At 60.2% G+C, this 26,174-nt stretch overlaps 1 protein-coding gene across 4 annotated transcripts in view; it reads left to right on the top strand.

The window, feature by feature from the left end:
• The window catches only part of TMEM104 (transmembrane protein 104), a 40,962-nt gene extending 15,630 nt beyond the window's left edge, over window positions 1-25,332 (top strand). For all 4 annotated transcript variants that reach the window (XM_070393946.1, XM_070393947.1, XM_070393949.1 and 1 more), the window contains 2 exons: window positions 14,609-14,702; window positions 22,981-25,332. In XM_070393946.1, the coding sequence (XP_070250047.1) occupies window positions 14,609-14,702; window positions 22,981-23,741 (855 nt within the window). In that variant the 3' untranslated portion in view covers window positions 23,742-25,332. The remainder of the gene's footprint in view (window positions 1-14,608; window positions 14,703-22,980) is intronic.
• Window positions 25,333-26,174: the final 842 nt, after the last annotated feature.

A 26,174-nucleotide genomic window follows, 5' to 3' on the forward strand; every position in this document is an offset into this window, starting at 1 on the left:
GGGACAGTATGTTCTGGGGGATAAAGGTACAGGCTCTCATTTTGCGGTTTAATTTTCAGAGCCTGCTGCGGTGCACACGCAGAATGAGAATATTGGGGATATTAACTCCGTGTGCAGCGTCAGGACCACACACAGGGAGGGAGCTTTCTCTCCCAGCAGCTCCCGGTCCCCTCTCCAAGCCCTTGACCTTAACGAATGGAAAATTCCTCCTCCCCTCACGCACCTGGCGACCCCACCCACGTCCTGTGAGTGCAGAGCAGCCGACGTGAATCGGTTTCTCCCTCTCCCTCCTCGGAAGGGCTGCATCACAGGGTGCTTGGATGTGGGGGTCCCCAGGGTGCCCCAGCAAGTGGCCGCAGCTGGAGCCAGCAGCGACCCAGCCCTGTTATGAGGACCCATGAGAACTGACATCAGGACCTACTTTCAGGCCTCGGCGTCTCACGACCCCACCCGCCGCCCCTCCTGCTCCTTTGAAGGATCAACTAGCGAAGTGCTCTTTCAAACCTGCAACCTTGCCTCCGGGCTGGGATATCTTGGGATGCTTTCTGCAGAGCTTCTGCGGCTTTGGTAGCAAACAAAGCCAGAATTTAGCATTTCATTCCTTCCTCTACAGTGAGCAGGCGCCAGGGACCATGGTGAAGTGCTAGGATGCTACGTAAATCAGTCCAGTCCAGGCTCAGACTGTCCCCAGTGCCCGGGAACCAGAACATGGGTCGCAGTCACCGAGAGTCAAGGGCACGGCCAAGTGTTCCTGTTTCGCTTCCTCATACCCACAGTGCTTCCCAGCCTGCTCTTCACCTCCTCTGCCCAGGGCCTGGGCCCCGTCACTGCCTCCTCCTTTGCAGTGTCAGAGGGAAGCCTGGGGGGACAGTGGGACTCCCCAAGTGGTGAAGGCTCCTGGCCAGTCACAGGAGCGGCAACCGCCATTCACAGGTGGACAGGGGCTGCTGGGTCACCGGCAGCCCAGCAGGCACGGGCCGAGCAGAGCTGGGAACACAGATGGCAGAAGGGAGCTCATCCCGGCTGGAGACTCGGCCGCACACGGGCGGTATTGAGGGGGGGGCCCTCATGGCTGCCTTGGAACAGGGCAAGGTCACCCTGGCTTGCCACCCTGCCTTGAACGCAGGAGCTGTGAGAGCCACCTCCAGGGCATGGGCGACCGGGGAGAGAGATGCAGGTGTCCGGCCTGTGACCCGCTACCCTCTGCCGGACAGAGGGGTTCTCCCCAGACTCCCTCCGGAAATGCCCCTGAAGAAGCAGGTGTGTGTTGGGGGCCGAGGGGGAGTTCTGCCTGCTGGACTCTCTCTTCCTAGAGCAGAGAGTCTGGGAACCGGCTCAAGGTAACATCAGAAGGGTCCCCCGGGCCTTCCCTGAGAATTCTGTGTTCTCTTTCTCTTCCAGGAGGTGTGTCCTCTGATTCCCTCTTGGGTCCTTCTTACTCGGCAACACTTGCCACTGACCATCTGCAGCACTTAAACCAGTGTGCAGCCCGCTTTTTCAAACCAACTGGTTTTTTCCTAAAACAGTACTGTCTGAGGGGGACACATCCTTTAGGGGGCTCTAAGGAGCAGTGCACCCCGGGCAGTGGTGTGCCGGGCCGTGACTGGTCCTTCTTGCTGGGGTTTGTCTTGCATTGGCATAGCATGTTGCCAGCTACCTTCTCATTTCTGATTTGGTCCTCGGGCCACGCAGTAAGGTCCGTGACATCTTACCCCCATTTTACAGCAGGAAAAAAAAAAGCTGAGTCTTGGAGGCTGTGACTTCCCCCAGGGCCACAGAGCTGAGGCAGAGCCTGGGGCCCTGCTCCTCGGCCTCTCAGCCACATCCTCTGGCCCGGGTGACCCGGGTGACAGACCTGCTCAGCTAGTAGGGCAGCCCCGCTGCCAGGCCCAGGGAGGAGGGGGCCAGTCGCGCCTGGGCCTCAGCCCTTGGCGCTTGACGTTTGTGGAGGGCTGGGGCGACGCTGCCCGAGGAAGGTGTCTGTGCAGTGATCCGTGTCCGCACATCCTGCGCGTCACCGGATTGATTAGCTGTCGCTCCGGCCGCCCCTCGCTCGGCTCCTAGATAGTGAAGCGGCGTTGGAATAGAAGGCGCCTTCCCAAGGACGTGTCCCTCCCTGCCATGTCTCCCTCTGTTCTTTCAGCATCGCCGCCGTGCCCTGGGGCTGTGACATCTGCTAATAAGTGGGTCACCGCTGCCATCACTTGAATACGTATTCTTACCAGTTATGGGGCAGGAGGTGGCCTAGAGGCCTCAGGACCAGTGAGGAGGGAGGTTGGTGTGGAGCAGGTTTCAGCAACCGCAGTGACTTCACAGGACGTGGAGGCTCGGGGACACTGCTGTACACCTGCAGGGGCAGGCGCCCCAGAGCACGACTCCAGCAGGATACGGCATCAGTGCTGCCCGCGTGTGCACGGTGTCGGGGACCTGGAGTGGGATGAAGCCCCGTGAGCTAGGAAGGGTGCCCCCCACTGGAGGCTAGCAGGACTGGCAGGACAGTGAGCTGTCCTCGTGGGGGCGTCTGGTGGGGTGGCTGAGTCTGGAAACAGAGCAGGGTCTTCGCTCAGGGAACGGCCGGTGGCAGCTTCCCTCTCTGGCTGGCACCCCCCACCCCCAAATATGAAGCAAGCCGAGAGGAGATTTGCTCACAGGGGCTGGGGCATCCGAGCACCTCCTTCAGAGGAGGGTGCCTGTTCGGGGACCTACCAGGGAGGCCCACCTTGTGTCTTTCCCTTTCATTTTTCCTCCCACAATGCACTTCTTGTCAGCTCCTCCTCGTTCAGTTCTGGAGGCTCCGGAAAGGGCAGTGTGGTCTTGCCTCTCACTCTTCTCCCCACTTGCCCATGGGAAGATGCCAGTCACGCTGGGCGGCCACTGTAAGTGCGGCAAGCAGAGCGGCTCTCCTGGCCACGCCCCTGCCTGGCCAACCCCAGGAGCGTGGTCTGCGGTGTCTTCCACCAGCTCCTCTGGCCTGTGTGGGCGTGACCTCTGGGGGGACCCCTGTCCCCGTGTACAGCCCCTCAGTTGCTGACCCTCTGCTTTCATCTCATGATCCCGGGTCTCAAGGAAGAATGAATTTCTGCCCACACCCCAAAATGCGTGAACCCACTACCCAAACAGTCCACTCTGATGTTGAGTGAACTTGAACTTCAAGCAGCGATCAGCACTCAGATTGAAATGACTGACGTTAAAGGATTAGCTGGTCTCTTTCTTTTTCAAGAAAATCAATAATACAGGGACAGGCCGGTGTTTTTCTTTCTGTCTTTTTTTTTTTTTTCCTGTGGAGCTGTCTGTGGCTCCTTGTGGCTTGGTGTGCTTCCCAGCCCCAGCCCCAGCCTTTCTAGATGAATCCCGATTACTCTGTCACTCACCCCAGCGCCGTGCTTTGTCTAGCACAGTCACCAAGGGACCTCGTGAGTCCCCACTATCTCATCACCCCACTGCCGCTGCTCGGTCTGGGCACCGCCGCCAGCCTTCCCCGGTGCCCGCCCCGCTGTTGCCCAGCATTGCTCTGGACCAGCCCCCCATTTCCCAGGAGGTGGGGTTGCACCTCCCTGAGCCCCAGTACCACCATCTGGGTGCCTTTGGGTGTTTGGCCCACTCCCTCCAGCTCAGTGAGAGAGTTGTTCTCTGCCATGGTCGGTACCTGCCACCCCAGCTTAGAGGACGATACTCAACCCCCGGCACCCCTTTCTCCACGCTCCCAGTAAAGACACCAGGTCATGGGAACCTGGATCACTAGCCCGTGGGCGTGGTTTCTGCTGGACAATCCCCCGCCCCTCCCGCAGGCCTCAGATGCTGCCCTTTGGGCTTAGTCGAGGTCCTGCTGAGTAAAGGGAACGTGGTTCTGGCTCTTGAATTTTGCCCCAGACCCCGTCCCCACAATGGCAGTGTAAGTGCCCCCCTGCCCCATCTCCGTCTCCGTGGTCTGGAAAGTAATGAGTACATCTTGCAAATACCACTCGCCCGAGCAAGCCGGCTTTGTTTCTGGGCACGTGGGAAGAGGTCCGTTTGACTTGTCTGGTTTCTCACCCTTTCTCCTTGTGCCATAACCTTACCGCTGCCCCAAGCATACTCAGCCTTACTCAGCGACGCTTAATAAACCCCAGTATATGAATATCCAAATGCATAAAGCAAACCAGGGGGTGGCGATGATTGGTTACAAAATGAGTCGTTACTTTACTGCAGGGCTCGCCACGGGTTCCTCTTCAGCACTTAGTTCCCCTCATGCGTGCGTTTAAAATGTTACTCTGTGAAAACGGAGCCTTTATAAATTGGACGTTCAGAAGCCCGGCTCTTGTCTAGAGAGGCATCCACGTGTTCATGCACAAAGGTGCAGAAACCTGAGCCCCAGTTCCGGCAGAAATAGGCATCGTGGGCAGCCCACCGGCAAGAGAGCGCTGGGGACACACGCCCGGGCTGGAGGCTCCGTGGAGCCTAAGGACATGCCCACGGCCTACGCTCCTGCACAGGCCAGCTTGTTGGGAAGCTTCCAAACCCGTCTCCGTGGGGAGCCTCATCCCTGCGGGGACCTTCTGCGCTGCACTTTTCTGGGACCGTTTTTATCGCACATCACCCCGGTCCAGGCAGCTCGGAGCTTGAGGCTCGAGCCTTCCCTATCAGGGAGTCGCCCCGTCGGGGTGCAAGCCTGGTGCTCCTGGTCGTTGACCCGTGTGTGTTCAGTCTTTGCCCCTCGGAAGCTGCTCCAGGCGAACTCCTGCCGCGCTGCCACCAGGCCGTCTCCGCTCTGCGGCCCTCCGCATCCACACCTCCCATTTCTGGGCCAGGAGCTAAAAATGGCTTTGTATTCTATAAGGAAATGTCCTGGTCATTGATTTCAGATCCCCTGCTCCCCTCCACCCACCCACCCTTTTTGTTTTTGTTTTTGGTTTTGGTTTTTTTTGCTTTATTTTCCCCAAAATGCAGGGGAAAACTGTGGTCTAAAGAATCCAGCAGCCTCCTCATAGTTCTAAGTCATCTGGAATGTCCTTAAATATTTTGTGCTAACTAGAATGAAAACGATGCCAAACCCATTTCCTCCCCCGGCTCCGTGTCTCTGATGCTCAGCTTCCGTGGATGAGTGCAGGGTCCTGGCGAGGGCCCTGCAGCTCCGTGGGCTGCGCCTCTCCCCGAAGGCAGCGCGCTCTGCCTTCCAGGGTGTCTGTTAGAAGCGGAATCTGCTGTCTTTCTGGATGGTGCCCCAGGGCCTCGGCAATAATTGTTTAATTAAATAAAGCACTCATTCCAAAGTAATAACCGTGCCCCTCCGTGGGGCTGGCTTCCTAGCCGGCAGCCTGCCTCGCAGACCGTGCAGAGGATAAAAGTGTCTGTGGGCACGTTCTCCAGTCTGCAGGCTGGCCCCGAGGGCACGGCTGAGCGGAGAACCCCCGAGGGCCTACAGGAGCCGCAGAAAGGTGCCTGGGGCACGGGCATGATGGGCATGAGGCCGGAGATGAGCAATTAGGGCGCATATTAATGACTAATTGCTGATTAATTAGCATGAGCTCCGGATGCCGGGTAGATTAGCTGAGAATGGACCAAGGTCCATTTTAATAAGCCTGCAAGTGCGGGGGGGGGAGGGGGGGGGGTTGCTGAGCAGATGCTCTGTGGCAAGTGTGAGCCCAGGGCACAGGCCGCGGCAGGGCGTAGCGGGTTTGCCAGGGGAAGAACTTCCTGTAGGTGCGATTGAGACGTTCTCTGGAAACCGTGACAAGATCAGGGAAGAGGCTGCTGGGCCAGGTGCTGGGTGCTGCCCAGGGCTGGAGGACATACACACACACACAACCTGGGGCATCCAAGCAGTTCTGGCACCTTCCTCCTCACCAATGCGGGCAGGTAACCGGCCTCAGGAGCCCGGCCCGCTCTTGCCCTTCCCCCAGGTCAGGAGTAGGAGCCTCCACTGTCTCAGAGTTTGGTTCCAGGACCAACTGGCATGAGAACACCTTCAGGCTCTGGTTAAAAGTAGAGATTCCTGCCCTAACCGGTTTGGCTCAGTGGATAGAGCATCAGCCTGTGCTGAAGGGTCCCGGGTTCGATTCCGGTCAAGGGCATGTACCTGGGTTGCGGGCACATCCCTAGTGGGGGGTGTGCAGGAGGCAGCTATTGATGTTTCTCTCTCATCGATGTTTTAAACTCTCTATCCCTCTCCCTTCCTCTCTGTAAAAAATCAATAAAAATATATTTTTTTAAAAAGTAGAGATTCCTGGGTCTCACCCCAGGCCCCATGGAGCAGAACCTAAGGCTGCAGGGCCAGGAATCTGCGTTTGGACCAGTTCTGAGGAGGATCCCCTAGAGGACCCCTCGCAGGCGTAAATGGTCCTGTCGGCCTGGCTTCCCTTAGAGCAGCAGTTCTCAACCTGCGGGTCGAACCCCCTTTGGGGGTCGAACAACCCTTTCACAGGGGTCGCCTAAGACCATCGGAAAACACATATATAATTACATATTGATTTTGTGATTAATCACTATGCTTTAATTATGTTCAATTTGTAACAATGAAATTGGGGGTCACCACAACATGAGGAACTGTATTAAAGGGTCGTGGCATTAGGAAGGTTGAGAACCACTGCCTTAGAGAATGGCTGCCCCAGTGTATCTGTGAAGGCAGCGGCCAGAGGCCTCCTGGGCCTTGCCCCTACCAGGTTATTAGTAAACCCTGGGGTCCATGCCGCAGGCACTTGCTGCAGACAGACAGCGTCGCCTGCTCTGATCAGATGCTTCCAGACTCTTAGGGCTCCAGCACCATCCCTTTGCCAGTGGCTGCCTTGTTAGCTGGGACCGACAAGTCCCTCTGGGGTCCCTGCGGATGGTGCTCTGGGCTTCCTCTCGGAGCCCACCGTGTGCTGGTCACTGATGTCCACGAGGGAGGACGCTGGGGCGTTGGTGTAGTTTCTGTAGCCAGTTCCACAGAGCAGTTCATCAGCTAGCCTGGCGTGCTGTCTCCTGCCTTACCGCCTCCAAGGTTACTCAGTGCCGGCAAAGACTCCCGTTCCAATCCCGCTCTGTGTGGGTCTATTTCGAGGTCGCACGTCAGCGGGGAAGGGGTGGAGCCAGCTGGGCTCCCGTGTTCTGGGCACCTGACTCCCTTCCCTCCCTGCCCCCAGCTCCAGCTCAGCACCCCCACCGCCACCGCCCTTCCTGCACAGAGACAGCGGTAGAGCTAGAGCGAGTGAGGAAGGGAAGGAGCAGAGAGCATCTGCAGTGATCACCTGGCACCTCTCCTCGAGCGGCTCGAGCACTAGGCAGTGGAGGTGACAGAGAGCGATGGCTCTGCCTCCTCACAGGCACCGCAAGCTATCAGATTCCTACGGGAAACTAGAGATGCAGACAGACAGCCCTGCAGGCTGAGGCTCATGGGGCGCGCACACCGCTCATCACCAAGGGTGTCTGAGCAGCTGGGTTCCTGGCAGGCAGGTGGTGGCGAGGGCCGGGGGTGGGGGAAATTTTTTCCAAGGGGACTGAGGAGCAAAATTGATGGCCCAGAGGCTCCCCACACACACCCCCCCCCCCCCGCCCCGTCACTCATGACACAGTCCATGGGGTACAGAGCACTCCCCGACCTACCTGTTCCCAAGTCCTGGTGTTCTAAGGACCTGTCAGGACCAGCTGGCCCCCCTCCCCGACGGCCGTTCCCAGCCCTGAGTCGTGTGGACAGGCAGGTGAGTTCCTCCAGCTTTCTCTGTGCAGAGCAGCCACCCGCCTCCCCCAGGCCAGCCCTCCAGGAACAGCCCTCGGGGGAACCGTGTGCCCATGCTCTCCCTTGGCTGGCATTCCACATAAATGGTTTGATTCTCCACCAGAGGTTTCAGTGGCTAAAAGTGAGAGCCAGTAAACTGAGCCTCGGTCCCGGGAAGTTGTCATCTTTGCATCTGCTCACTCAGCCCATGGAGAGGAGCAAGGTCGCTGCTCTCTCTGAGCTTCCAAACTCCCCGCGGGGAAAGCCCTGCCTCCCCTATAGACCCGTTTCCTTTGGCCACAGAGGGTTTATCGCCGCCTGCCCTGGACACGTCACCTTCCTCGCACCGGTCCCCCGGGGCTCGCTGCAGGGACCTGAGGGCGTAGCCACGCATTTACCACCGCAGCCCAGCTGGGTGGACAGGCACGTTCTCTCCCTGCCTCCCAGACCTGTGGCTCAAAGGGCGAAAGTCGTTTCAAACCTCCTCCCCTCAGCAGAGAGGACCCCCACGCAGGGGACGCACTGTGTGCGTCCAGAGCCCTGCTCCCTGGCGTCCGCCCTGGCCCCTCCCAGCATGAGGATGGCCCCGAGGTCATGGTATTTCATTCTTTCAGCCCTAGTGACTCCAGTGCATCCGACTGTCGTGTCCCTGCTCAAAACCCTTCAGAGGCGCCTCTGTACAAGGCGGTGTCTGAGTTCACGTGGCACAGTCTGCTCCAGTCTCCTTCTGGGACTTTCTCTCACCACTGCCCCACCTCGCTGGCCAGTGTCCTCCGAAGACACTGTTCACGAGCCTTGCTTCCTGCAGACGGAGCTCGGATCCCTGCCCGAGGCTCCTGCAGCACACGCCTGTCCCGTCCCGCCGTGGCCTTCCTGGGACCTGTTCATGGGACTTGTGTGCGTGTTCTGCTGCTCTGCCTCACTGTGAGCTCCACAGGCAGGGCTCTCCTTACCCACCTTTGTGTCTGGAGCCAGCCTGGGGCCTCACAGCGACTCGCTCCGGGAATGTCTGAGTGGATGAGACCGCCCTCGGGTGGCCTGCCACCGCTGGGTCTGTGGGCAGGTTCTTCCGTCAGCCCTCGACCTGCTCACGCCCAGGGCTCACCACAGCTGGCGGCTACCACTCCAGCCAGAAAAGCTCCATGTCTTGCCGGCCCCTCCTTTCCTGGAGGCCCGGGTCACCCTCTGCTCCGCACTGCAGGACAGGAGCCACCCACCCTCAGCAGGGCCGTAGGGACACCCTGCCTTTGGGACAGGAGGTGGAGGGGGCTCACCACCCATCTGTCTCTGACATCTCTCTGGTGCCTGCAAGGTGAGCAGTGAGGTGTCTGAGCAGGTGTCAGATCTGGTTCTCCAGGCACAGGCCCCAGCCTCCCTCCTCCCACCTGTTTCACGCCCCTTCCCACAGCCTCAGGCACACGCACCTCGGCCCCTCCCAGCGCCTTGTCATGTCCTGAAGCCCACCTCGTCCAAGTCTGGCCTGTCTTTTCCCCTGGACACGGGGTGTGCTCTCTCACGCGAGGAGGAGCCAAGCTGTCCTGTATAAACCCCGGGGGCTGACAGTCATTGAGTGAGTGACTGTGTGGGTTTTCCACAATATTTATCTTTTCCACCCAAACCACAAAGGTTGCAGCTTGGGCATCAAATCCTTGGAATTCTGCCCACCATCCAGTACCATCTGGCCTTTCAGCTGCAAAAGAGACAACACAGGCCCACAGTCTTGTCCAATAAGAAGGCCAGGGGGACCGCAGCGGTGCCAGGCGGACGCCTTTGGGCCGGCCCAGCCCCCGAGGGGCCTGGGGGGGATAGACCCCCTCCAGGGCATACCCACCGCCTGTGGGCAGGCAGGGACGCGCCCTGAAGAGGGACTGGGCAGGGGGCCTGAAGCCCGTTGTCCCTCCCGGGTCCTCGCTGCCTCGGAACTCACCTCCCTCTTTTGGATGAAGCCCCAGACGTTGTCACTCTCGTTGGGAAAATAAAAACTCCCAAACCAAAATCTTCAGAGCCACTCGAGCAATAAAAATAGAATCCTTGAACATGTCTTCTCTGCACTTCAAGGACGCGTGGAAAGTTCAGTTCCCGAGGAGGGAGGGGCTCCCGCTGCGTTGCCATTAACCCCAATTAGCTCTTAACCCCCAGCTCCCCACAAGGACAGCCATGTAGTCTGGGCATCGGTTTCCTTTACCACTTAGAGTAACCTCCAGGGGGGTCCAGACCACGCAGCTGTGCCATCGGCACGCTGCCCTCTGCGCCCCAGCGAGCCCCGACCCCCAGCCTGCCTCGCCGTGTGTCCGGAGTGAGCAGTCAGCCCCCGCAGGTCCGCACTCGCCATGCAACCTTCTAAGACTTGTTGCTTCCTCGCCCTGTTAACAGAGAGCGGGAAGGCGCTCAGTGACCCGCTTGCCTTTTATGCTGAAACTCCGGGGACTGGCAGGAGGGGTGAAGGGGAAGCCAAGGCCTGAATTCTTGGCTCCTGAAAGCTCCATCTCACGACATGGGAGCCACAAACAAACCCTTTATTTTCACAGGGAAATAAAACTGGCCATCGAGCAAGTCAGCCTCAGTTTTATGTATTTTTAATATATTTTTATTGATTTCAGAGAGGAAGAAAGAGGAAAAGAGACAGAAATATCAATGAGAGAGAATCATTGATCAGCTGCCTCCTGCACACCCCCCACTGGGGACTGAGCCTACAGCCTGGGCATGTGCCCCTGACCGGAATCGAACCCGGGACCCTTCAGTCCGCAGGTCGATGCTCAATCCATTGAGCCAACCTGGCCAAGGCCAGCCTCAGTATTAGAGGCACCACGGAAGCAGTGCCTTCGCGCCTCATGGCCACTGCTGGCCTCACGACCGTTGGCGTTCGTCCCCAGGGATGCTGCCCTTGGCTCACGTCTGGGTCGGGGGACGGGCTGGGAGGAATAACCCCGGCTGACTGTCCTGTCTTCTAGAACATTCCCTCACGGTTACTTGTTGCAGAAGGTAATTGGTTACCGTGCTTAGGGCATTTGTCCTGTGTGGTGGCCGTCACTGTAGCACGTCCTTCCCTTCTATCTTCCCTTTCCTCCAAGAACAGCGCGCTCTCTATCACCTACCCCTCTTGAGGGGAGAGACATGGACTGTGTACAAGGGGACCTGCAGCCCTGGGCAGCGACGCGATCCCGGGACAGCTTGGACGCAGCGGGGTGGTCAGCAGGAGCAGCTGGGGAGACGGGGCCGAGGCTGATGCGATAGATCCGCAGGTGGAAGGCGGGGCCCCGAGGGTGTGCAGTCTGTTCACTGGGGTTCAGTTGGGGATTGGCTCCTAGTTTAAGTTTCCATTTTGTTTCTCTGACCAGGGAAACGTGCAGAGGAATTTGGGGATGGGGAGAGAGGCATCGAGCTGCTTTGCTTTTGTGCTGATGTTGACACGTGCACCCCCACCTCCCCCTTTTGTGCAGTTAAGCAAGGACACAGTGCGTGCCTGTCCTGGGCTCTGGGTGTGCAACAGGACTGAGTGGCGCTGGAGCCTTCCCCCCGCAGTGCGGTGGGCTGTAGGGGTAACACTCGAGGAGTCGGAGGGAGGCAGGTGGGGGACGCAGCTCCGGCTCAGCAGGTCTGAGCTGAGAGCCCCTGACTTACAGATCCACCTCTTAGGGAGCATCGCGTATGGCTCCCATTCCCTAGCTGGGTGCTGGCTTTTTATTTCTTCTTTTTTTTAAAAGGGAAGGGACAACAGAAGGGGCCGCATGTGGCTGTACTGTGTTCAGAGATGAGCTCTGTCCGTGCTGGACCATCGGGACGCTGGGGCCCCTCTGTCCCCTGTGCCCCGCCCCCTTTCTTCCTGAAGACCTGGCAGCCCCGCGCTGCTGCTCTGGATCCTCCGTCCTTCCCCAGTCGGATGCAGCCCTGCCGTTGCCCAGTCGGCTCTGGCTCATTTGCAGAGGACACCTGTTCCGCGATGAGCCCCAGCTTGTGCTGTGTGTCTGGGCCTGGGCGCACTCTGGTGTGGGAGCCAGCAGCCGAGTGCAGGGGCTGCTATGCGGCGGGCGGTCTGGGGTGCACTTCCTCCGAGTGGCCCTGCACCCACCCTCCCCCGCGGCACGGTCAGTCTGTGGTCCTGAGCATTAAAAGAAAAAGAAACCACATCCCAGCTGCCGCCCAGCCATGGATGTCGCAGCTGCTGAGCAAACGGGGCTCCCAGAAGAGCCCTTCACCACCTGTTCCCACTCGGAGGCTAGAACTGGACACGGAGTGCCCGGCGTGGGCAGGGGCGGGCCCTCGTCTGCGGGCCTCTCAACTCTCCTCCTGTCACTGCACAGGCACCTCACAGGCAGCTCGTGTCCCTACGTGCGGTCTCTGTAACTAGAGCAGCAGTTCTCAACCTGTGGGTCGCGACCCCTTTGGGGGTTGAACAACCCTTTCACAGGGGTCGCCTAAGACCATCGGAAAACACATATATAATTACATATTGTTTTTGTGATTAGTCACTATGCTTTAATTATGTTCAATTTGTAACCATGAAATTGGGGGTCACCACAACGTGAGGAACTGTATTAAAGGGTCGAGACATTAGGAAGGTTGAGAACCACTGAACTAGAGGATGCTCTCGTGGGCTGGATCCCGTCCGACAGGCTTATATGAATGGACCTCCTGGGTGGTAGGGTCTGGATAAACCTCTGCTGTGAGGAGGACGAAGGTGGGTTCGGCAGGAGGTGGCCTCCTGGAGGAAGGGCCTGTGCAGCCTGCGGAGGCGGAATCCCCTGCCTGGGGCTGGCTCTGCTCCTACCGCTCCCCACCACCACCCCGCCCCGCCCCATGTTTACATAGCGGGACTTTCTAAAGCCCAGTCCTGAGCCTTCAGAGATGAGAGCTGACCTCCCGCGTAGGCCACCCCCGGGAAACCCCCGGCACCCACAGCTGGAGCGCCCGTTTCAGTGGGAGACATCGCAGGTCGGAGGCGAAACGCCGACCACCTCGCCCCGAGCACAGTAGGCGTCCAGGTCAGGCCACAGTCACTGGGGGGCTCTTGTGCCCAGTGGCTTCATATGTGTCTTCACATGACAACCCCTCCCGTCCCTCAGAAGGGAAGCTCATCGGTGGACGGTCTCCCTGAAGCAGTCATTTTCCTAAATGACTCGCTGACGGTGCTGCTCACAAACTTGCTCGCGAAGCGGGGGTGATCCTGCCCCTTCCTGGCCCCCAGCCCCCTCCCTGGCCTGATAAGACGCTTCTGTCCCGTCCCCGTCCGCCCCCCCCCCCCCCAACAGAAGCAGATCTGGTGCTGGGCCCCAGTGGAGCGGAAAGCTCTTGCCAGAAGCCTCCCAGCCCCGTGGACCACGGCCAGGCCCCTCGACCCCCGCTAATTAGAGCCTTCTCAAGCCGCCACTTTAGTCCTTCCTGCCGTTCACTCGCAGTGATGATGGGCTTGGATAAGAGGTCACAGCTTGTTCCACATCCTGCTCTCTGTGCCACGGGGGCGGTGGAGGGGCGGGCTCAGCCCCCCTTCTGTGGGGTCCCGCCTGCCTGGCACAGGGCAGACCCCGCAGCTGCGATATGTTCACCCAGGTCACAGGACCGGGCCGGCTCCCCAGGGTGGGCCCCGCTCCCCACACTCGCCTTGGGAGCCGGCTGGCTGCGTCTCTCTGGCGAGTGTCATTAGCATTAACGTGGTAAAATGGCACCGTGTAAATGTTAATAAGGTCTGATGCCGCCGCCGCCACTTCCGAGTGGCAGATTGGAAATGGTGCCATCAGCGCAACACCAACCAGCGGCGTTTAATTCCTCTCTCCCTGAGCACCCAATTTGGCGTGGAAATCCTGCCCTCCCCCTCCCAGCCCCAGGCTCCGCGGTGCCGCGTTTACCCCATTTTCTTTTGCAAAGAGGATTCGCATTTCCCTGTTAAGACAGGCTTTGGATTTCTTCATTTTCTTAAAGTAAACACTCGCTCTCCCCTGTTCTCCCAAGAGAAAGAACCGAGGAGCCCGCAGTGCCCCCTTCTCGGTCTGGCTCCCCACTCCCAGACTCTCCACGCCCCCTCCCGGGTGCGGCCCGGCTCTTCTGGGGCTGGGGTCCTTCTCCAAGGACTTGCCCTGGAAGCCACGGGCTCTGTTCTCCCTGCTTCCCCTTCTCTGGCAGGTAAAAACATTGCTGGTTGTCTGGCTGGCGTGGCTCAGTGGTTGAGCATCGACCTATGAACCAGGAGGTCACGGTTCGATTCCCATTCAGGGCACATGCCCCGTTAAAGGCTCGATCCCCAGTAGGGGGTGTGCAGGAGGCAGCTGATTTGTGATTCTCTCTCTCCCTCTCCCTTCCTCTCTCTGAAATCAATAATAATATTTTTTTTAAAAACACACACAAAACATCGCTGGTTAATGACATCCTGATTGAGCCTTTCCTCTGAGCCCTTCAGAATGGCGCCCCCTCCCCTCCACTGTGTTGTCAGGGCCCTGCCCCCTCCTCCCAGGAAGCCTTGAGTGCCCGAGGCGTGGCTGGTGCCACTTCCCACCCTCCTCTTCCTGCCGCCTCAGACCTAATCCACGCTCGTGCCCACTCAGTGCCAGGCCGTGCCTCCCTCGTCAGTGTCTGCTGAAGATAAGTGAATGGGTGACGTCCCCAGGGTATCGCCTGGGACTTGCCTCGAAACCCCTTTCCAGAAGTCTCAGGACAGTGAGTGTGAGGACGGGCAGAGAAGCGGGGCTCTGGCTCCTGTGGGCATGACACGGGAAACCCACACAGATGCCGTCTGACCCCGGGGAGCCTCTGCAGTCCAGGTGCACTGGGTCAGGACTGGCCCGGCCCGGGGCAGCGGCTGCGTGAACGGTGTGTGCTACACACACACACACACACACGCGCACGCACACACACACATACACACATACACACTCACACACACACACGGTGTGCCCGGTGCGGCCCGGCCCCTGTGTCCCCCTCACTCCTGTGTTTGTTGCCCAGGCTGTCTTCACTCTCCTCCTGGGACCCTTCACCTTCTTTGACGTCCAGAAGACCAAGTACCTGCAGATCCTGACCTCCCTGATGCGATGGGTCGGTGAGTCTGAGAACAGCTCCATCTCTCCCTTCTCCCCTCAGCCCTTCCTTCACCCTCTTAGACAGCCAGGAACATGGTGCTGGTTCTGTGGGCTCCCCTCCCTTGGGGCAAGGAGGGCCCATGCTCCGCCTGCCTTCCTACTGGTGGGGAAATTCAGTCCCAAAAAGTTACGTCACTTCATGATCAGGTAGTGTGGACGGAGCTGGAGCCAGGCCTGGGACTGCGGAGTCTGGGACCAGCCTCTTTCACACGCCTGTGCCGGTCCCTCCCCACTGACCTGGACTGGAGGCTGGACCCCTGAAGGCCTGGGTCAGGGCCCTGCTCCCTTCGGGCATGAGAGCTGTGCCATCAACCAGCGGGTGTGGCGCCCCCCATCGCATCCCCAGCCACCAGGGTGTGAAGACCCCTCATCCACACTGCCCTCTGACTGCCTGGCTCCCCTCGGAGCAGGAGCACTGCTTTTCTGGGTGGGGGGTCTCCCCTTAAATCAGGTGTGTGGTGGGGTGCTCATCCATTCCCCCACTCCATCCTGCCAGCCACCCTGGCGGCCCGGGCTGCTGACCACCTGGACCCAGGACAGGAGGGTGTGGGCTCCCTGCTGCCCCCTCGGCTGGCATGTGCTCTGGGACCAGTTGCACGCTTGTTTTTTGTTTTGTTTTAATATATATTCTTATTAATTTCAGAGAGGAAGGGAAAGGGAGAGAGAGAGAAACATTAATGATGAGAGAGAATCATTGATTGGCTGCCTGCACACCCCACACTGGGGATCGAGCCCACAACCTGGGCATGTGCCCTGACCAGGAATCGAACCCATGACCTTCTGGTTCAGGAGTTGACGCTCAACCACTGAGCCATGCTGACTGGGCTGCACGCTTGTTTTGATCTAAAAGCAAAACCCACTGTTGCTGTTCTGGTGGGGACTCCCCCTTCCTGTGAAAGAGGATGGTCCCAGACTCCCTCTGACCCCCGTCCCTGACTCCCTCTCCCAGGCGTCCGCCCCTCATCGCTCCGCATTGCAGCCGGCGCTCAGCACTAGGTCATGACGAGCTCAGACAGTTTCTGATCCAAATGATTTCCAGCACTTCTGGCACCTGCAGTCCCCTGGTCCCCACTCGGGATGACAGACCCCAGCGTAAGGGGACTTCCGCCTCACGGGAGTCCTGGCATCTTCAGCTGGAAGGGACGTGGCCGTGCTCCAGGCCAGCCCCACCCTGCAGGCCATGGGGACGGGAGCTGCCGATGGGAAGGCTCCCACGTGCTCAGAGCTGCTCAGTGGGGTCCTTAGTGCTGGGAGTTCTGCCTTGGCTTGAGCCAGACCCCCCAGCCTGTAACTTCTTCCCGCTCTTGGTTCTTCCTTGCAAGGGAATGGGCGCGGGGCCGAGTGGTCTGGAGGGTGAGCTTTGGGGCCTCTGTAACTGGATGAGCCTGTCCGTCAGCCTCCATCAAGATGAGGGACAGGAGGACACCTGGGTGACATCTGGGTGGGGCGTGATTCCTGTCTGCCCCGTGCATGGGTCTGAGCTGTCCTCACCTGCAGGGTGCTGTGTTCAGGTTTCATTCACGAGCCCCAAAGTCCTGGGTGAAATGAACGCAACCACCTAGGGAAATGAGCACGCGTTGCTTAGAACATGAGGGTCGCTCCAGCTCCAGGGGCACGGTGTGGGCATGGAGCCTCCCTGGGTGCAGGAGGGATTGTGACCAAAAGTCCGGGATCAGTGGCCGTGTCTGCGAACCCTAGTGACCTTCAGAAGGAGTTTTCTCAGGAAAGCAGCGTTTAAGGCAAAACCTTCTCCCTCCTGGCCTCGCTCGCTTAATCTGCTCCCAGCAGCCGGGCCCAAAGTCCTGAAAACCTGGCCCTGCGGCTCGGGATTGGCTGTCCCTGACGTGCTGCCTTGGCGATGGGAAGGGGCTAGTTAAACGCCGCCGGTGCCCGGCCCCCTCCCTTTCATGAGGCGGCAGGAGGCGGTGGGGGGGGGGGGGGACGCCATGCGTTAGCTGGCATGATGGATTCCCGTGCCACCCACGAGGGGATGGCGCGGATAATGACCGTTAATGGCCTCTGCGGCACCCCAGTGCCTGTTCAGTGTAACAGAGTCCTCTGAAGAGCAATACGCTCATTAGAAGAGAGAAGATTGTAAGAGGGTGGGGAGGAGGCTGACTGGATACGAGGCTCCCCCAGATTCGGGTCAGCACAGCCCCCACCTGCAGAGGAGAGGCAGGCCCCGGGGGCCTCCAAGGGAGTGGAAACACCCTGACCACCCCCCCCCCCCCCCCCTGCTGTTTGTGTCCCTCAGAGCAGAGTCAGCAGCTGGGTTGCTTTAGACAACCCTCTGCTCTTTGCCAGGGCTCAGGCCACCCAGCCCGGGTGACCCATTCCGCCTCTCTTTCTCCCAACCAGGGCCCCTCCCCCAGAGCAGCAGGGTGGCTGCTCGTTGGCGCAGGGACACAGTGGGAATCCTCGGGGTCCCCAAACCCTGGAGGCCCCGGCCCTCCCAGGGAGGCAGCCCCTGAAGCGCAGCACGGCCAGTGGCAGTGGCCTTGAGAGGGTTTGAGGCGGAGCCCGGCTCGTGAAGGTCACCCACATCATGTTTGGGAGGTGACATTGTCTGGGCAGCGTCCTCTCTGCAAGTCATTTGCCTCTTTTCTCCCCTTGATCCGAGAGATAGCCAGCAGCCTGCCCTCCAGAGGCTCTGGGTGACAGCACCGGCAGTTTTCTCCGAGACAGACCTCTGGGCTTGGGAAGTAAACCTCTCACGTAAGAGAAGGTCGCCCAGTCAAATCTAAAATGCAGCCCAGCCAAGGGGCCCATCCCCAGCGGGCACCGTAGCCCTTGGGGCACTTCTCCTGTGGAGCTGTGGGAGACAGCAGCGCAGCATCAGGGAGGATCGGGGACACCAAGCACCCTGGCCAGGCCGTCCCACTGTGGGAGGGGCTGCCTGCCCCCTGGGGCTCTGCAGGCCGTTGGAAGGGGGGGCTGTGAAGGGCGTCTCCTCTAGCCCAGGTGCCCCCCAGGTGAGGTTTCTAGAATTCCTCAAAGGCTGTGAGCACCAAAGCCTTGTCTCTCCTCAAGTCGGCATCAAGTTGTCAGTTATAATGAACTTGCTTTTCACGTTGCCTTTGAAAAGCAGCTGCGCACCGTGGCCCCGTGACCCTCCGGCACACTCCCCTCTTCCTTCTCCCGTCTCAGGGCCCAGGCGTCTGACTGCGAGTGAGGCGCTCAGGGTGGCAGTAAGCTGGCTTGGGTTCTAGAGAAACAAAAGGGGAAAATGAGCAGCAAAGGAACTGGAAAATCATAGATGTACTGAGCCGGAAGCTTTCTTGTGCTTAATTAGGAATTTGTTCTGCCATCTGTTGAAACCCCAGGCGGGAGGACTGCAGGAGGCCGCCCCGAGCAGGCCCCCGGAGCTCAGGGCCAACCTGCTCTCTCTGCACCCTCCGCCCTCCCTCAGCCGTTAGCCGGAAGCCCCTCGAGCTGCCCCAATGGGATTGAGAGGGTTGGATGGCCTTTTTGAATAGCCACTTGTCGGCGAAAATGTCAGAACACGTAGGACAGGTACCAGTGTTGATGCATTTCTTTTGCTCCCCAAACAAGTCCTGGGGAGACCAGGGTGGTCAGTCTGGCAGACCCAGGCTGCAAATGCCTCTGAATTCACCCGTGCAAGGAGGGTCTCCGGTGGCCATACGGCCGCTCACCCCCGGCAGCTGCTTCAGGTCAGCCACAGGCTCCCGAGCACACAGCCTGGGCTCCGGCCAGCCACTCCCTCTGCACCTCCTCCCCGTGTGCGCTTCCTGAACAGGCCAGCGCTGGTCCCGGGGCAACCCCACTGCCCTGGAGGCGGCCTGAGCCCCAGAGAAAGGAGAAGCAGCCCCCACACAGAGATGCGGAGGCTTCCTCTGTAGCTCCTACCACTCTCCCTGTCAGTGGCCAGCAGACCAGGGTCACCCAGAGAGACGCAGCCCAAAGTGCTGTCCTTCGTGCCCCCAGGCCCAGCGGCTGTGGCTTTAGAGCCCACGCCCCAAGCCGCTCAAATGATGAGTGTAGACCAAGCGTGTCAGACTCGCGGCCCGCAGGCAGCATGCCCCGTTTATGTGGCCCGTGTTAGCCTTTGAGTGTCATGCTTGGTGTAGACCTTTCCCGCCTGGGACACTGGCTGGGAGTGTCACTCCTTCACTCCCATTACCAGCTTCCCCCAGAGACGCCAGCAGACGCCTCCCAGCTGGGGACACGGACAGCTGGCTCTGCTCAGGGCGCCCCATTTGGCGTTATTAAAACACTGATTCTTTCTAATAAGCACTGCTCTGCAGCGCGGCTGCCCTCCTCGGTCTGGGTCTGGGCTGCTGGGACCCACAGGGCTGCCTTCCCTCTGATTGTGTATTCAGAGCAGCCACCACGCACGCTGCTGTCTCCTCCTCTCCTCCGTCTCCTCCTCTCAAAGTGGGTCAGGCGTCCTCCTCCCGGCTCGCGTCCGTGGATCAACCTGAGCTGCCTTGGGAAGTTCCTCGGCCCTGCCCTCCCACCCGTCCTGGCAGGTGCCCCATATTTGTCCTCTAGTCTGAGGGGGGGTGTAACTTGGTGGCCCAAGTGGCAGAAGGTCTCCTGCTGGGGACCTTCACCCAGGAGGGAACATAGGGCTCTGGTTTCACCTGTCCCCAGAATGATCTGTGGCCGCGTGCTGACCCCCCTGCAGATCCCTGACGATCTCGGTGGAGTGTCTCCTGCTGGGACTGCTCTGATCTGTCACCACCAGCCGCCAGGGTCTCTGTCGGGGCCATCTGTTCACATCCTGTTGGTTCCGCACGCCAGCGTGGCGCACGAATTCCTTCACAGCCTCTCCCTCCGCACGTGCTCCTCAGAGGGCAGGGAAGGACCCCCTTCCAAAGTGAGGATACCCACCAGCCCTTCTGAGCAGGCCGCCAGGCCTCCCTCTGGGCCACCGTCCAGGGCTCTCCTGGGCCCTGGAGCATCCAGCTTCTCTGGTCACACAGCCTGGGGAGGGGATCCAGGAAAACCTTTATGTGTATATTTCATTTTGGTCTTAATTTTATTCTTGGTTTTCGAAAAGTTCTCTCTGCAAACGCAGAGGTCAGTTTAAAGGAGAGGAACCCGGGGTTTCTGTCTTAAGGCTCTTGGGGTAGAGTAGACACGTAATTAAAGTTTGGTGAGAGTCAGCATCGTGCCACAAGTGAGCCTTTTCCTCAGCAGCAGGACCAGCCTCGGAGCTCTGTCTGGCATCCCCCACCCGCCACCCCGCAGCAGCCCTGGTTGTCGGCAGCTCTGCTCTGCGAGTGGCTGAGACTGGCTGAGATGTGCGCTGATGGGAGGAGGACTCCTTCTCTGCCCAGGAAGTTGACGGGACAGCTGTCAGGACAGGGGCAAGGGAAGGGAAGATAAGGCCCCAGTAGCTGATGGGGTGAGGCATCTGACCAACAGTGGGTACAGGGGTGCCTCTGCAGCGCTGGGCTGCACATGGGCCCAGGCAGCTAGCTGCAGCCTCGGACAGTCCGGCAGCCACGTACGTCTGCAGAGCCAGTGTTGCCCATAGAAGGCCCAGGGCCTGGGAATTGACATTCAGCTCAGGGGATTCCAGGGGCCGCATCAAGCCGCCCCCCCGCCCTCCCCCCCCACACACACACCTGACTGGCATTCTCTCTGATCCAGCAGCTGCTTAAGAGCCGTCTCAGCTCAGGCCGCCATAACACCCCACCACAAGCTGGTGGCTTCAACAACAGAAGTGTGTTTTCTCAGTTCTTGAAGCTGGGAGCCTAAGATCAAGGTGCTGGCAGGGTTGGTGTCTGGGGAGGCCTCTTTTTCTGACTTGTCGACGACGACCACCTTCTCGCTGTGTCCTCATGTGGCCTCTCTGGACAGGGAGAGAGCAGCTGGCGTCTCTTCCTTCTCTCATAGCACCGGTCCTGTCAGATCAGGGCCACCCCTCTGGCCTCATTCCACCTTCCTTTCCTCCTTCTAGGCCCATCTGCAGGTACAGTCACCCGGGGGGTCAGAGCTTCGACACAGAATTGTGGGGAGACCATTCATAACAAGAGGAGTCGGCTGACAGCCTTCAAGAGAGGTGACAGTGCCGGGTTTTAGTTTCCAATCGCAGGAAGATTAGTCGGCCAGCGGCCAGAGGCCCCTCGGCCCGTCTCCCGGCGATGACAGACGGAGTGGGCTGTGACAGCCGGGGATGAAAAATGGAGACCTTCCCCTCCCCGGCGCCGCGGGCCACGATGCGGAGAGTTGAAGGATGAAGAGGCCCGAACTCTTGATTCCCTACTTAAGACTTGATTGCCTCAGAGACGCCAACGCCTGCCCTCTATCAGCAGCCTCCTCCCGACACTCGGAGGGGAGGCTCTGCTCGGAGTCCTTCGGGATAAATAATGTAGCCGCAGAGCAGCATCTCCGGCCTGCAGCTTCATCATGGCAACATCCTTCTCTGCTTCCGGGTGAGGAGGAGGAGGAGGAGGAGGAGGAGGAGGAGGATGGAGCCGGAGTCCTCCAGAAGCCACAGGGCTCACCCAGCATGGGCTACGAGGGGGGTTAGGTTCAGCAGAAACCCAAGTGGTCCCTTTTTGTGGGTTATTCATACAGCGAGACCAGCCATCTCTGAAGATCTTCAGAAACCTGCTTCATAAACTGGTTTATCTGCAAGAAGCAGAGCCCAGGCAGCCCACAAGCCAGTTTCCGCCTGCGTTTCTTACAACCTCTTGGAGATTTAGGGCCGAGAAGCACAAGCCAGCATCCCGGCCGGAGAGCCGTGATTGGGAGACACTCACATCCGACAGCCGCTCCTGTCTCCCACGTGCTCACCGCTCCAGGGTCTGAGGTCACGGCCAGCAAGAACCAAGAGGGCCGAAACTGGTTTCGCTCAGTGGATAGAGCGTCGGCCTGCGGACTGAAAGGTCCCAGGTTCGATTCCGGTCAAGGGCATGTACCTTGGTTGCGGGCACATCCCCAGTAGGGGGTGTGCAGGAGGCAGCTGGTCGATGTTTCTCTCTCATCGATGTTTCTAACTATCTCTCTCCCTTCCTCTCTGTAAAAAATCAATAAAATATATTTTTTTTTAAAAAAAGAACCAAGAGGGTTCTGCACTGGCCTCTTTCCGAGTTGGGGCTGACCTTGGCCCAGGCCGGGAGGAGCACCAGGTCACGAGGGTCACCCCGAGATGGGAGGGCACAGCAGGATCTGAATCTCGCCTTACAGCAGCTGTCCCCTTTGCTCTGACCCCAGTGCCCTGCCTGTGGCGACAGCATCAGCTGCAGCCTCTTGAATAGCTAATCACCAGGCAGCCAGGCCCCCGGTCTCCCCGCTGCAGCCGCCCGACTGCTCAGCTCAGCTTTATAACCCTTTCTGGCCGAGGACAGACTCCTGGCACAGGGAACTCCACCTCCACCCCCTCCGGCCTTCCCCCGTCCCCACCCTCACATCCTGGCCCTGCACGCACCCCCAAAATAACGAGGCAGGCTGCCGGGGTCCTGGGCATCCTGTGGAGCAGGGAGGCCCCAAGGGGTGTCCTGTCACAGGCCCCCCAGCCCCCTGGAGGGTTAAGCCAGAGGCAGCTCCTGGGCTGCGACCTCTAGAGAGGAAGTGGCTGCGCGTTCCCCTTGACTGACCAGAGCTGGCGAGATTTGTGGTGTCCCTGGGGCGGCGAGAGTCGCGGGCCCTCGGTGGCAGGAGTGAGCGGCAGGGACTGGGGTGGGCTGAGAGTCCGAAACAAATCATTTTATTTATTGGCAATTTTCATAGGCCTGTCCCCTCGCCCCCTCCTCCCTCCTGTCCCCGATGGTGGCAGGCAGCTCTGATTTAAAGTAATGGATGCTGTCCCCGTCGGTTCCACTTCCCAGTGTCATTGTGGGAAGGCAGAGCGAGGGTCACCCTGGCTTCCTGTGAGTCCCAGCGAAGGGAGCCGGGTGTGATGTGGCCTGAAGGGGACAGTGCAGAGACCCCAGCCTCCACCCGGGGGAGCCCAGAGCCCCTGAGGGGCCAGCTGGCAGCCCACTGCTCCCTTATGCCTGTGTCAGTCACCAAGAAAGGGCAGGTGTCCCCGTGGGCTTCACCTGCTGGTGTGGGGGGTGACGGGACATGGGGAGGGGATGCCCAGTGCATTCATAAGATCCATAGCAACTGCTGACCTGCTCCAGAATGTGGCTGTCAGGGTCACGTGCATTGAACAGTTCTTGCTCCTGGGGCTCCAGTCCCACGGGGGCGCCCCCAGACCAGACACTGTCGGGTGGGCTGCCTCCTCTGCTGCTGACACCCTCTTGTTTGTTTGTTTTGCAGCTTTCGCCATCATGATCGTGCTGGCCCTGGTCCGCATCGGGCGCGGGCACGGGGAGGGGCACCCGCCCCTGGCCGACCTCTCCGGGGTCCGGAACCTGTTCGGGGTGTGCGTGTACTCCTTCATGTGCCAGCACTCCCTGCCGTCCCTCCTCACGCCCGTCTCCTCCAAGCGCCACCTCACGCGCCTCGTCTTCCTGGACTACGTGCTGATCCTGGCCTTCTACGGCCTCCTCTCCTTCACCGCCATCTTCTCCTTCCGCGGCGACAGCCTCCTGGACATGTACACCCTCAACTTCGCGAGCTGCGACATCGTGAGCGTGGCCGCCGTGCGCTTCTTCCTGGGCCTCTTCCCCGTCTTCACCATCAGCACCAACTTCCCCATCATCGCCGTGACCCTGCGCAACAACTGGAAGACGCTCTTCCACCGCGAGGGCGGCACGTACCCCTGGGTGGTGGACCGTGTGGTGTTCCCCACCATCACCCTGGTGCCCCCGGTGCTGGTGGCCTTCTGCACCCATGACCTGGAGTCCCTGGTGGGTATCACGGGCGCCTACGCAGGCACGGGCATCCAGTACGTGATCCCCGCCTTCCTGGTGTACCTCTGCCGCAAGGACACCCAGCTGGCCCTCGGCCCCCGGGCCGCCAACAAGCACAGGTCCCCGTTCCACCACACCTTCTGGGTGGGCTTCGTGCTGCTCTGGGCTTTCTCCTGCTTCTTCTTCGTCACCGCCAACATCATCCTCAGTGAGACCAAGATCTGATGGCAGGCGTGTCTGCTGACGAGAGGGGTGGGGGCCCCGCCGTGTCCCCCGCCTGCAGAGACCGTGTCTAGTTGCCTCCCAGGTCTCCACAGGGTGGGTGAGGCCAGGCTCTGGGAGGGGACTCTGCACATCTAGCTGGGATCTCCCCACCCCGGCTTCCTTCCGCCCAGCCTGCAACTCGCCGCACAAGGCTCTCCCAAACTCCAGGACCGGCTCCCGGAGTTACCCCCCGCTTTACGCACACACCCCATCACCCCGCCACGGCGGGCTCCTCTCCCTGCTCCGTGGAGACGCAGCGCTGGCACTGCCACTATTTATACTAGTCTCCCTGCCCCCTGCTCCCAGCCCTCCCGCCTCCTGGTCTGGGAAGTCCACTTCATAGACGCTGCCTCCTCAGGATGAACCCCGGGCCCCAGCCCCCTCCCCGCTGGGCCTGCCAGTGACTCCTCAAGGAGGGCCTGGCCCGCCCTGATGACAAGAACAGGAGGTGCTGATGGGCACCAGGGTCCCCAGACCAGGGCTCTGAGGCCCCTGCTGTGGGCGCCAGCTCCTGCTCAGGGCTCCTGAGCCACCACAACTGGGAGCAGCCCTCCCACAGGCGCAGCAGCACGTACAGGTTTAGAGCCCAGAGCTGTGACCCCTGGAAGGGTCCTCTGCTCTCTGACCGCCCTGCTGGGGCTCTCGGGGCCTCCTGCAGGGCGGGGGCAGTGTGTAAGGGCCAGTAACGGGGAGCTAGCCCCACTACCACGGCTGTGACTTGGGAGCACCACGGCATGTAGCAGTGTGTGGCCTCTGTGGTCCACCCTGTAGGCAGCCAGGCCTGCCCTGCCCCTGCCCCGGCACTGACGGTGCCAGGCTGTGGGTGCTCAGTGCTCACACACTGCATGTCCCTTGGGCGCCATGGGCTGAGTTGGAGCACAGGCCACCGTTCCCATGGAGGGAGGGCCGGGTTCCCACCCACCTCGCCAGCTCTCCCGTAACCCCCTCCCCGCCGTCATGCATGCACCTCCGGGCAGCCTTCCCGGAGCAAGTGACTGATGAACTCTGCATTTCAATGTGCCTTCTGCTTCAGGCCTGGGCTCCTTCTGACCGCCCTGCTGCCCCCGCCCCGGGCCTGCCCCCACCTGTCCCGGAGCCCCGGCAGCTGGGCCAGGAGCTGCCTCTGAGCGGGGCTCTCGGGCCCCTGCCCCTTTCTCTCGATTTCAGTGCCTTGCTCAGCCCTCATGAGGGAACTTCCGCTGCCTCCCCCGCATTGCACCAGCTTTGTATCGTGGACAGAGTGGCGACACTGGGTGTCCTGGGGCCCGTGGTCTCAGGGGCAAAAGGACATGGAGTCCACGGGCAGCACTAGCCCAGCCTGTGAGAACCCTGTGACCCACTTTCTCACTGTGGCCCCACGTCTTCCGTTCTCATCTTGTCCCCGTGTGTCATCACTTCCCATTCACCTCCATCTGCCGTTGTGGCTTCTTTCCAGGAGGCCCGGCCTGAGGTGGGCAGAGCAGGGAGAGCCTGAGGTCGACCAGCCCGGTGGTGCCGGGCCTCCCTGGAGCTGCCCCGCTGCTGACAACTCAATTAAAACATCTGTACTTACCTTCTCCAGTTCCGTTTCCTTTTGCTTAAGGACAAAGCAAATTAAATCACCCTGCTTCCCCGGCGCCACCCCAAATTCTGGATGTGAGTGTATTAGCGTCATAAAGCCCAGGTTGATTTATGTGGCAATCTGGAGCCACAGCGGTGGAGTCTGGTGGCTGCGGTTCCCTCCACGCCAGGCAGCCCCGTCCTGGAGGGAATTGGCCTGAGGTGACCACATCACTGATAGCAAGCCGGGTGCACCCCACTGCCACTGTCTGGGTTCCTGGGCTCCGAGTCCTGCTGTCTGTCCCGCTGGAGGTCAGATGGGGTCACGGGTCCCGGTGGAGGGAGAGGACACGTCCCAGGTGATGCTTGCTCACCGTGTGCATCAAGCACATTTGTTGTCACATCTGCTGGGTGAGGCGGGCAATTGGGTCATGGTTTCCACTTTCTAGAAGGGCCCCAGGGGGTCGGGGGTGAGAGGGCAGAAGAGGAGGCCGGCCCGGCCTGGCCCAGGTGCAAGTTTCACTGTGGAGGAGACTGAAGACTCCGCAGCCTTCACGCGACATCCTCTGCCACCAGCCCCGAGGTCAGGCCAGGCCAAGGTGGGAGCTGGCGTTCTCTGCCTCGTCCCCTGCCGAAGCCCTGGAGCTCCGTGCCAGCAGCTCCTGCTGCTCCCTCACCTGCGGCCAGAGAGGCCGCTTCGGGCGTATGGATGGGGCAGGTGGCCGGCTGGGAGGCCCTGCTGAGCGGTCGGAGGTGAGCAGTGGGCGCCTCGCCAGGCCCTTAGTCACACAGCTGTTCTCACCACAGGGGGGCTGGGAGCAGCCCCAGCAACAGGCTGAGGCTAAGCCCATAGAG

This window comes from Myotis yumanensis, unplaced genomic scaffold, assembly GCF_028538775.1.
Source record: "Myotis yumanensis isolate MYYU_CA2020_CCGP unplaced genomic scaffold, mMyoYum1.0.hap1 SCAF_16, whole genome shotgun sequence".
NCBI lineage: Eukaryota > Metazoa > Chordata > Mammalia > Chiroptera > Vespertilionidae > Myotis > Myotis yumanensis.